The 12,801-nt window shown below is 43.4% G+C and overlaps 1 protein-coding gene across 3 annotated transcripts in view; it reads left to right on the top strand.

Annotated features, from left to right (window-relative positions):
* The window catches only part of LRRK2 (leucine rich repeat kinase 2), a 474,491-nt gene that overhangs the window by 415,950 nt on the left and 45,740 nt on the right, over positions 1 to 12,801 (top strand). The window contains exon 46 of one of the 3 annotated variants that reach the window (XM_077468372.1): positions 7,838 to 7,950. The exons of the other annotated variants lie outside the window; for them this stretch is intronic. Within the exon in view, the coding sequence (XP_077324498.1) occupies positions 7,838 to 7,849 (12 nt within the window). The 3' untranslated portion in view covers positions 7,850 to 7,950. Of the gene's footprint in view, positions 1 to 7,837; positions 7,951 to 12,801 lie in introns of those variants that run through there. 3 annotated transcript variants of the gene reach the window in all.

Here is a 12,801-nt window from a genome sequence, read left to right as displayed (position 1 = left end):
ATGTAATTTTTTCCCACAATTCTTTGCAAAATTAAGATTTTTTATTTTTTTATTTTTTTTAACAAAATTGTCATTGTAATAGGTTATTTCTCTCACATGGCATGTGTATACCACAAATGACACCCCCAAAAAAATTCTGCTTCTCCTCCTGAGTATTACAATACCACATGTGTGGGACTTTTTCACAACCTGGCCACATAGAGAGGCCCAACATGAAGGGAGCGCCATCAGGTGTTCTAGAAGCATAAATTACACATCTAACTTGTTCACTACCTATTACACTTTTGAAGGCCCTGGAGCACCAGGACAATGACACGTGACACTGATGACAGATGGCACTGATACGTGGCACTGATGACAGGTGGCACTGATACGTGGCACTGATGACAGATGGCACTGATACGTGGCACTGATGACAGATGGCACTAATACGTGGCACTGATGACAGATGGCACTAATACGTGGCACTGATGACAGCTGGCACTAATACGTGGCACCGATGACAGATGGCATTAATACGTGGCACCGATAACGCATGACACTGATGACAGATGGCACTGATAAGTGCCATTGATGACACGTGACACTGACAGGTGGCACTGATGACAAATGGCACTGATATGTGGCACTGATGACAGATGGAACTAATATGTGGCACTGATGACAGATGGCACTATGTGGCACTGATGACACGTGGCACTGATGACACGTGGCACTGATGACAGATGGCACTATGTGGCACTGATGACACGTGGCACTGATGACACGTGGCACTGATGACAGATGGCACTTATACGTGGCACTGATGACAGGTGGCACTGGGGACAGGTGGCACTGGGGACAGATAGCACTAACAGGTGGCACTGGGGGCAGGTGGCACTGGGACGGATGGCACTGGGGAGCATGGCACTGGAGCGGATGGCACTTTTTTTTATTTATTTTTTCACACTTACGGCCGCTGCAGCCGTTCATCTCTCCCCTCTCACACGCTGTCTGTGTGAGGAGGGAGAGCAGCGCTGCGAGATGATCTCATATGTTTACAAATGAGATCATCTCCCATTTGACACGCCGATCGCGCTGTAAACGGCCGCTGTGATTGGCCGTTTACAGCAATCTGTGTTTGCCTGTCTCCGGGGGACACGGCAAACACAGAACTTCCCAGATGCGCGCCCGTGGCGGCGCGCATTGCGGAAGTAAACATCATGACGTCCAGGGACGGCCTCCCGGACGAAAGCGCCTGCTCTACGGCCGTCATTCGGCTGTAGGGCAGGCGGGAAGAGGTTAAAAAGAGTGCGGGCATCATCCCAATATCTTTTTTTTTTTTTTTTGCCTGGAGATGCTCTTTTTTTGTAAAGGTGATCCTAGTGGGCAATTAGCCACCAGAGGGAACCCAGCCAGTGGTTTAGCCAACTGACCATAGAGTAATATATGTATATATCGCGCTATCCCAATATTTAACAGCCGGCACTAAAGGTGTAAATAAATAACATATGTAAAAATTGGAAACAGTGCAGCACTAACTGAAGTAATAAATTGATAACCCAAACTATGCATAAAAAATAACATATAGTGACATAAATTATAAAAATGCAATGTGATTCAAATAAACTAGAATAGAATATTTGCTAGATATGTGATGAAAAAAGTCCAAAAGATAAATAAAGTGTCCAGAAAGTGTTGAAGTCCAAAAATAAGTGACTATCAAACAAATAGCGACTCCGTGAGTGTCCACCCAACAAGTGACAAAGTGATCCACCACCGACCGCACAAAACGCTTACCGGAACACGACACACACAAGCATAAACTTGGTGTGTCAAACAGGCTTAGTATTATAATTCCAGGGGTCCCAAATTATTAGATGCAGATCAGACCTTTCCAGGGATCTTTCTCAGATAATGGGATCAGTTTATAACAGGATCAATCTCACCAGAGGAGCCAGATAGGAAATGCGAAGGAGGAACATAGCATGATTCCGTATAAAAGGTGTTTATTAGTACAATAGTATAGGAAATGCACTTACATGCTTCCGAGTAATGACAAGCGCTTATAAAGGATAAAAACAGTGGTAATGAACAGGTCAGCATACAGTCCCTATGCGTTTCGCTTGATTAAGATGATGCTTAATCAAGTGAAATGCGTCAGCCTGTATGCTGACCTGTTCATTACCGCTGTTTTTGTCCTTTATAAGTGCTTGTCATTACTCGGAAGCATGTAATTGCATTTCCTATACCAGTGATGGCAAACCTTGGCACCCCAGATGTTTTGGAACTACATTTCCCATGATGCTCATGCACCCTGCAGTGTAGCTGAGCATCATGGGAAATGTAGTTCCAAAACATCTGGGGTGCCAAGGTTTGCCATCACTGTCCTATACTATTCTAATAAACACCTTTTATACGGAATTATGCTATGTTCCTCCTTCTCTCTTCCTACCTGGCTCCTCTGGTGAGATTGATCCTGTTATAATCTGATCCCATTATCTGAGAACGATCCCTGGAAAGGTCTGATCTGCATCTAATAATTCAGGATCTTGGAATTGTATTGCTAAGCCTGTTTGACCCACCATGTATATGCTTGTGTGTGTCAGTGTGTTCCGGTAAGCATTTTGTGCTGTCTGTGGTGGATCATGTTTGTCACTTGCTGGGTGGACACTCACGGAGTCGCTATTTGTTTGATAGTCGCTTATCATTTTTGGACTTCACCAACACTTTCTGGACACTTTATTTATCATCTTTTGGACTTTTTTTCATCACATATCTAGAAAAAAGTTTTTACTTTGTTCTATTCTAGTTTATTTGATTCACATTGCATTTTTATAATTTGTCATTATATGTTATTTTTTATGCTAGTTTGGGTGATCAATTTATTACTTGTATTCAGTTAGCGCTGCACTGTTTCCCCTTTTTACAACTGACCATAGAGATCATGGAGAACCAGAAGGTCCCCCATCATCTCTATGGTCTAGGAAGGTTCAAGCGACAAGTATTTTGTCGTTTTTTGTGTTTACTACCCGAGGGCCAGCCAGTAAAGCAGCCAATCAGACCAATCTGTGTAGACCCCAGATCTCTCCAATAATAATTATAGCACCAGTGTGTGACATAAAATATGCAACATCCACCATTTAATTCTCTAGGATCTCTGCTTAAAAAAATATATAACATTTGGGGGTTTTAAGTAGTTTTCAAGCCAAAAAAAAGATTTCTAGGAAAAAAGTGTCAGAATAGGCTTGGGGGGCAAGTAGTTGAAGATAATTAAAAATAAGCTTGTAGGATCAAATGCTTTTTTAACTGGGCTACAAAAAATATAACCTACTGGGAAATTTAACTTGGAGAAGAGACTTAAATTATTAATCCAACCCAAAAACATAAAATATTAGATGTGGTGGCTGCATTTGTTTTTTCTTTTTTTTCTTCTGTTTTTACTGGTGATCTAACCAGTAACACACCTTAACCTTATGTATTAGCCCTTGTACACACAGTCGGACATTCCGGCAACCAATTCCGTCGGATAAATTCCGACGGATTTAGTCCGAAAGAGGTCCGGACGTTGTGTTGCATACACAAGGTCGGACTAACTTGTCGGAAGTTCCGGTTGCCAAGAACACAGTGACATAAGCCGCATACGATGGGACTAGAAAAAGGAAGTTCAGCACCACATCCGGCATCCTTTGGGCTCCTTCTGCTGATCTCATGTTTATCGCGTGTTAGTAGAAGTTTGGTGAGAGACGATTCTCGCTTTTCAGATTTGTGCTTCAGTTCGTTACTGCTCTTCAGTTTGTGCTTGTGGGTGCGTATCTGATTATCAGTGCGTGTAGTCAGTAAGCATTTGTTTCTCATTTTGGACTATATCTTGGTATAGTACACTTTGATTTGCATTGCTTATTGTCTGCTTGCTTCTGCTTTTCACGTCGTTCTTTCAGGCATTGCTGTTTATCTGTGCTTTCTGTTGTCCGTTCTGACTAGCCGACCGCTTTAAACCATGTTTCGTGTACGTACTCGTCATAGAGTTTGTGCTGTGCACGGGCTTGGTGTTGGGCTTTTAGCTTTCACACAAGCCCGGTCCATGAACAGGGCGAGGAGGCGTTTGTGGACAAAGAATTGGTTGCGCCAGCGTGACCAGTCTTGTACATGCCTTTGCTCCGTGAGATCCGGGAGAATAATCCTGATGATTTCAGGAATTATCTCCGGATGACGGACCCCGTTTTTCACCGTCTGCTGGCTTTGCTGTCCCCTTATATCAGCAGGCAGGGTACCTGCATGCGGCAAGCCATCACTCCGAAGCAGAGGCTCATCGCCACGTTGCGCTACTTGGCGACAGGGAGAAACCTTCAGGACCTCAAGTTCTCCAAAGGCATCTCCCCCCAGGCTCTGGGGATCATTATTCCATCATTCAGGTCCTGCAGAAGGACTATATGAAGGTAAGTTTTATCCTTTAACATCACATTCTATGTATTTAATGATTGTTAATGTCTTGGATTTCTTTCCTCATTCCCTAATTACCATGATTGCAATATGCTCTAATTGATATGCTCTGCCCCTTTGTCCTCATGCATGCTGGAAGCTTTTCAAGTTCCTTTTTTGTCCTTCATGCATATTTGCCTGAAATAACTTCCCCACCATGCTATTCTGGGCCCATAAACCTATAGTCTAGTCACTTGGCAATGTCTTTTGTCAGCTCCATAGTATTGCTTTCCCCTAAACACCCCCTAAAATGTCTACAAATTTTATGTGTGTGCTTAAATTCATGCAGAGTGCCATTTTTTTTTTTTTTGGTTGGGCCAAACTCATTAAGAACCCCCCGCCCCCCAACTGCTAGGTCAGCTGATAGCAATCCTCTATCTGCTGACTTTGCCAAATCCAATACACATTCTACCTACCTTTTTTCTGGTCAGATTTATGGACAAATTCACCAAAGCATGTAGTGCAAGGGCCTACCTCAATACTTTCAAATGCTACAGTTTATTTTAATTTTTTTCTCCTATTATCTTGATAGGTAATAGCAGAATGTCAAAATGTGCTTCCATTCTTTTTTTTTTTTTTTTTTTTTTTGTTTTGTTATTATGACACTTCTTACCTGTCCGGTGGGCTGCTAATAGTGTAAGTAAGGAGGGGCTGCCCAAAGTATCACACATTATTTATGCATTCAGCTCTCAATCAAGTATAGAGGGTTACCTGTCCAAAACACCCCCCCCCCCTCTTTTTTTTGTAAGGACCCATCAGATGGGGGGTGGGGGTGATGACTCTGATGAGGGGACCTTATACTTTAGGCTTTAAATACTCATTTCCCAAAATGTTATACTGACAATGTTTGTGTCTAATCTGCTTGCAATGTTGATGTGCCAAATTACTAATTTTTTGTCTTGTTTCACTCCACAGTTTCCTTCAACGCCACAGAAATGGCAGACTGTGGCCTCCCACTTTGCCAGCCGTTGGGACTTTCCCAATTGTGGAGGTGCAATTGATGGGAAACACGTCCACATCATCCCACCCCCAACTCAGGGTCGTACTATTATAATTACAAGGGGTTTAATAGTATTGTGATGTTGGCGGTGGTGTCAGCGACCTATGACTTCATTTATGTGGACATGGGGCAAAATGGCCAGATGTCGGATGGTGGAGTGTTCTCATGGATGGAATTCTACTGGCGTCTCCAGAGTGGCAGTCTGGGCTTGCCACCCCCAGAGGAGAATGTGGAAGAACTCCCGTTCGTATTTGTCGCGGATGAGGCGTTTGCCCTGGCAAACCACCTAATGCGGCCTTTCCCGATGAGGACCCTCACCCCGGATCAGAGGATCTTTAATTTCTGGCTGGCCATAGCCAGAAGAGTCGTGGAGAACACTTTTGGAATACCCAGCAAACTATGTGGTCTCAGTTGGCCCAGATGCAACTTGCCTGAAATGACAATCTCATGGCCCTTAATGCAGCTCGTCCTGGCTTCCCCCCCCCCCCCCAAAGTGGCCGTGAGGTCAGAACCCAATACATGGTGTACTTTGTGGGTAGGGGGGCCATTGATATGCCAGACAATGTCTGAGAGGCATTTTTTTAATAAATTTTTCTTTGAAACTACAATAATCTTTGTTTTCATTTACTGCTTGGCTTGGTTTTAGGTGTCTCATAGGTATTTTTGCTTTTTTTTGTTGGGCCTTTTTCTACAACAGTGCAAACCCAAGTTCTGAGCGAGATGAGGTGACAGTCTCTTCTTCAGATAATCTTATTATGTTGTGGGTCTGCTACACACACACCTTCTTTTTGTTGCTAATGTAGGTAGTGTATTACTGACAAAAATATTGCTCATTTTCAGCACCATGGCAGAAATATGTGGGGTCAGGAAAATTGAGTGATTGGGGAAATTTGCACATCACTGTGGGTGTTATTTACTAAAGGCACATCTACTATACACTACAAGTGCACTGCAAAAGTGCACCTGAAACTGCATTTGGAGTGCAAAGTGGATTTGCCTTTAGTAAATAACACCCATTGCTACAGAAAACAACAACTTTACTCCAAATACTGCTTTTGCGCATTGAAAAAGGAAGGCACACATTGTTGATAATTTTACTTTTTAATCAAAGCACATTCACATGTACGTTTAGAAAAGGGTTTTACAACAAACCAACATATTGGGTGTATCGAAAACATTTTTTTCGGTAACTTATTTGTAACTTGGCGTTTTTGTGTAAACAGGCATGTATGAAAGCATAACATACAGAACACAGGAACTTACAGAGTTCAACTTTGAAAAGTGAAGACAATAGCAGACATGAGTATGTACAAACTGGGCTGATATTGCCTTCATCACATGGGGTGTCACCCCTGGAAAAGCCAAATTTGGAAAATGCACACAGTGTGTAAACATGTGCTATCTCCCATCATGGGGGATCAATGTACATGTTTTGGGGGTGCAACCCCTTCATCTCAGCCACTTTTCACAAAACACATACATTGATCCCCCATGATGGGAGATAGCACATGTTGACACACTGTGTGCATCTTCCAAATTTGGCTTTTAGTAAAATACAAAAGTTGTTTGTTTGAAAAAAAAAACCCAAGCTAGTTTGGGGTGTTTCAAGCTCTCCCCAAAACATCAATGATCTTCATTTTATGTTGAACATCATTGATGTTTTTCTGTATAATTTCTAAATCGCGATTGCACCCCCAATCAGGATCTGGGCACTTTCACTGGTAAAATGTGATTCTTATTCCACATCACCTAAGAAAACAAAAATAAACACACCATGTATTATAAATATGCCGACATACATTGATTAGCTTATCATAAGCTGTGGTCTCCGAAACTCACCTGTTGTGGTGACAATTTGTCCAACTTCAACAATCTCTCCTTCCTCCTCCTGCTCCTCTGCTTCTGATGTTGGAATTTCACCTTCTTTGGGAGGTGTGGGGTCCCTGGTGTCCTCAGACTTCCCGAGTCTTCTCTCCCCTATGAGAATGTAAAAAAGGAATACTTAGCACACAGAGGGCAGAACTAGGAATATGAAACATTGCTTGGAAGCGTCATCCAATTGTGTTTTTTGGCCGAGTTCAAAGGTGAGAACATTATTTTGGACACTTTCTAAAGCTGGAATACTTACCTGCAGTGTGAAGAAATGTAGTGAAGTGTAATTTGGGAAAACATCGTTTTGGGAGTGGGCTAACGAGCGATGTTTAGTACGAACGATTGAATCCATGACCATGAAAGTGGCCATTTTAAACTGTACAACATTAACTCAAAGCACATGGAGCAGTATGCAATAATAATAATAATAATATGAACACACGACAACTAGTTACTTTTTTGAAGAACACGCTTGATCCTTCTGTACTGATCGTGTTCCCTCAGTTTCAGGTCTGACCAGCGTTTTCTCAGTTGATCCTTGGATCGTCGTACCCCAAAATTCTTCTGAAGACTCTTCACAACTTTAGTCATGATCTTGGCCTTTCTGATGTTTGGGTAAGGTCCATACTTCCCATCATAGTCGGTCCTCTTCAATATGTCCACCATCTCCAACATCTCTCCAAAAAACATATTTGAGGCCTTAAATCTTCTCCTCCAGGATCGGGATGTTTCAGGCTCCGGGCTTTCCTCGCCCTCCTCGTTAGTGGAACTCTGATTGCGTACCTGTGTTCTCTCGGTCATGTGCTCTCCCCACTGCGCCAAAACAGAAGGGGCGGGGAATAGTCTAGAAAGAACGTCGGGCGGGCAGAGTTTCACGCATGCACACTGTATATAAAACGCAACACGCGTGTGTCGTACATACGATCTGTGAACAGAGTGAGGAGCTGACGAGCCGATCGTGCACACGAAGGTACAATTTTTAACTTGGTACATCACTAGCCTATACTGCTTCTATATAGGCCTATGTTGGGACAGGATTAGGAGGGTTTAGCATGGCATTATTATTATTAGGGTTTGTCTTGTGTCTTGCAGACAAGATGGATCCCTTCAAAAACTCTAATTTAATGGGGCTATTCATAGATCTGCTCAGGGAGCTGCCCTGCCTGTGGCAGAAGAACAACCCCTTTTATAATGACCGAAGAAAGAGGAAGGCAGCGCTGGAGAAACTTCTTGCTTTGGTGAAGATTATGGTCCGCACGGTAGACGTGACCTATCTGAAGGGCAAAGTTGGTGCCCTGAGGGGTATAATATCTCAGGGAGTGAAATATGCACCAGAATTCCCTGAGATCAGGAGATCCAGATGCCATTTATTACCCCAGGATGTTGTACTACGAGAGGCTGGATTTTATGGCAGACCAGGGGGAACCCAGGGCACCACTCTCCAGTCTTCCTTCAAGGCTTCCTTCACCCCCAGCTGAGGCTTCCGATGTCCAACCTGGGCCTTCCAGGCAGCAACATGTGTAGGGGCCCAGCTTGAGACAGGTATAGCATTGTTCAACATATTTCTTTTCGTACATTTAATGATGTTAACTAGATGTTATTATTGATCAGTAAGTTGTGATTTAACAAAGCGGTTTACATCTCAATAGAGAGAAGTGACCAAAAATGATTGGGACAAGAATGAAAAATGCTGGGCTCAGAATGATAGCCTGTTCTATTTGGTAACATTCAATTTGCAACAGTCATGAGCACAAAATTGTGTGATTGATTGAGCAAAAAAACTAAAACTATGTCCCATTTTCATACACAGGAAGACCTCAGCCGGGGGGAGGCTGTGGCAAGTGGCAGCCGGGAGGTCGACCATCGCCCTCCTCCTCCTCCTCCTCCTCCTCCTCCTCCTCCTCCTGCCACAACTACAGGAACCGAGCCACAGCCTGGAAGGAAGTGTGGAGGGAAGTGCCCAAGGAAGACTAGAGAGTGATGGCCTGGGTTCAGTCTGGTCTGACAGAAGATGCAGCCTCTTGTAGAACCACAGCCTGGGGACATAGATGGCATCTGCTCTTCCTGATCTCTAGGACTTCTGGACCAGACTGCTCTCCCTGAGATATGTACTCCTCAGGCCACCAATTTTGCATTTTCAAATTAGTTCATGTCTGCCCTGGGGGCCAAAGGCTTCGCCAAATTGACCAGTTTCTCCAGCGCTGCCTCCCTCTTTATTTGTTACTGACACCTAAATAAAGGTTTTTTTGGTTGAAGAAATACTTGCGTATGTGTTTTACTTCAAAAAGGACAGTTTATTTGTGAGTAGGCAGGTACATTTCAAAAATACAAAGTGAAATGAATAACAAGGGGCACCAATACTAAACAACCTCCTGTATATTAAAAAAGAAAAACAAAATGAAAAAGATAATAATGGTGTTGTGGTAAGTTGACACACAAAACACACCCAAAAAAATGCAAAGATGAGCAAACTGTCAAAAAAGGAGATGTTGATTAAAAAAACAACCACAAAAAAAAAAAAAGATTGGGTAGATGTGACGATTTAAAATATTGTATTGCTGAAATTAGTAAAAAGAATAAAGAAATACGTTGGGGAGAAGTGTGTGTGAATATGAGCATCAAAACAAGTTCATTCTTGCAGCATTGTAAAGAACAAGAGAATGTGCTGCATGAAAGAATTTTTAACATTGCAGCGTGACGAATGTGCTATATCAATTACAAGCGGTAGTTTTACCTGATCGAGCGCTTCCGTGTCCGAATTTGATTGTGAGCATGCGCGGCGCCTTGTCCGTCGGAGTAGGCTACACATAATCGGTGTATGTCCGATCGGAGCATGTTGTTGGAAAATTTTATAGCCAAGTTGGAAAACTTGGTCCGTCGGATACTCCGACGGAAACAGTCCGATGGAGCTCACACACAGTCGGATTATCCGACAACACGGTCCTATCGGACATTGTCCTTCGGAATGTCCGACCGTGTGTACAAAGCTTAGAGAGCCTACAGCCTGATGAGGAAGCAACAGAGACACCTTTGGATAGCATCATTGTTAATCTGGGAGGAAGGCAGTGTTAGACTAGCAGATTTAGATACGCAAATTGAAGCCAAACTCCTGCTCACACTTTTTAAGCAGTTTTTCCTTTTGGAATAAAGGTTTCACATAAATAAATGAAAGTTGATCATAGTAAACATCCTTGTCAGTGGTAAATTGGTTGTCTCAACCCTCTAACTTCTACATCTGCAGGACAGCTCATTACGTTGAAAAACAACAGACTCACTGGCTAGATCACCAGGTGAAAAAAAATAGAGAACTAACACAGCCAGCACATCTAAGAATTGGTAAACTGCAATATAATAAATATTTGCATTTGGGTTTATTATCGCTTTAACTGCTTCCTACCTGCCATGTAGCAGTTTTACTCAGTGTCCTCCGGCACGAGCCGATTGTCAGGCAGAGACACAGAACTACGATCTGCCTATGTAAACAAGGCAGATTACCATTCTGAAAGGGGGGAAGAGATGGCATTTGTGTTCCTGCAAAGCAGGGAATAAATTCCATCTCTTCTCCTAGTAAAAGCACCTCACACAGTTGACATAAAAACTGGTTAGGCACACAGTAAACCCTTTGATCTCCCCTGATGTTAACCCCTTCCCAGCTACTGTCATTTGTACAGTAACAGTGCATTTTTTTAGCACTGGTCACTGTATTCATTCCCAAAAAGTGTCAGCGCTAGAATATCCGCCACAATAATTGTCATCATTACTAGTAAAAATGTTTTTTATAGATATATCTCATAGTTTGTAGATCAAAGATCACCAAAAGAAAGCTCTATTTGTGGGGGGAAAGGGGGCATGAATTTTATTTGGGTTCAGTGTCACGGAACCACTCAATTGTCAGTTATAGTAACACAGTGCTGTATTGCAAAAATGGCCTGATCATGAAGGGAGTAAATCATCCAGAGGTCAAGTGGTTAAAGGGGAGCTCTGGGCACACACAAGTGCAAACAAATTACCTCTAGTAAGGTGTTCAAATTGAGCAGATCGCTGCTCTCTACTGTATAATTCATAACTTGCTTTATGCCAGATACTACAGGCAGCTTTGTGTACTTTGTGTGCGCTACATCTTTCATACATGGAAGCCTTAGTGCAATTTAGCCACCCCTTCCCCCCTTGGTCATCCATAGAATGCTTTGTGTTCTGTGAACCATTGACAAACTATAAGGCATTCAACACTTAAAGGAGTGTTGAAGGGCTTCACTCTCTCACCCATGGTTCCATCTCTAACCCCTACATCACTATAGGACTCAATGATGAATGGGCCAGTAGGATAAAAAACATATGTGGTAGGAGACCAAGGCTTTTGACACTCCTGGAAATGTTAAAGGTTTTTCTATAGGCTGTGGCTCTGGAAGGCAGATGAGTTTAGACATTCAGAGGAAAGGTAATTATAATTTGTTTATTGCAGGGTATAGTTTTCTTTGAGGAAAGCAGCAGAATTGCATTAAGTGGACAAAAAGCTCTTAAATGATTCAAAGTGTATCATAATACCTTCAATACATACGTTCTTTAATACTCACACCACAGAGATATTTTTTTACTTCTGTATAAAAAGCTCTAGTGTCACGTACCTAGTAGACGAGCCCGGAATGCAGGGAGCAGCCCCTCGTATCCCCTGGCTAATGAACCCCTGGAGGTGGTAACAGGAATTCAAAAGTTCAGAGGGCACAAGTGCCTGGCAGATAGAGGCAGGTCCGGATAAGCAGCAGAACACCGACAGCGAGTAGGTAGGGCTGATGGTAATCGGCTGGTGAGGCAGGCACAAGTGGGTAGACTGGCAGGCAGACGGTCGTCAGCGAAGACAGCAGTCACAGGAAATCCAAACGGGTAGGCAGGAACAGCGGAGTCGGGTGCAGGCCGGGTCAGCAGGAAACGGTCAACGCAGTACAAGAGGATGAGGCAGAGACGTGGTCAGACAAGCAAGAAGTCGTAGGTAGGCAGCAACGGATCAAGGTCAAGAACTAGCCGGGTAACAGGAACCAAGGTAACAGGTACAGGAACTGAATAGCAGGATCTCCGAACACGCTGTAGACTGGACAGCAAGGAGGGAATGGAGCAAGGACCTTAAGAAGCCTTTAGGGCGCCAAAACGGTCGCACGACGAGTCAGCGTGCCCCCGCGAGTGGCCGTGCGCCCGTTCGTGACCCCACGTGCACGCGTGCGCTCGTTCGTGCCGCCGCGAGAGCGTCCGTTCGCTTTAGCGCGCGTCAAAGGGGAACGACGGGTTCTCAACGACACGTAAGTCTCCCGTGTGCGACCGGAACGCCAGGACGATCGTGACACCTAGTCATAAAATGTTACAAAGGTTTTTTTATTTAATAATGGATAATGAGGGAATCTCAGTAATACATGTCCATAACTGGTACTAGAGATATGGTAAGACTACATGGGATATTTGGTACTCAAAGGAATAAA

Source organism: Lithobates pipiens, unplaced genomic scaffold (genome assembly GCF_037356315.1).
Source record: "Lithobates pipiens isolate NorthernLeopardFrog02 unplaced genomic scaffold, aLitPip1_a1.2 Scaffold_8, whole genome shotgun sequence".
NCBI classification, from domain to species: Eukaryota; Metazoa; Chordata; class Amphibia; order Anura; family Ranidae; genus Lithobates; species Lithobates pipiens.
Note: the sequence above shows the minus strand (reverse complement) of the source record. Positions and strands in the feature narration are given on the sequence as shown.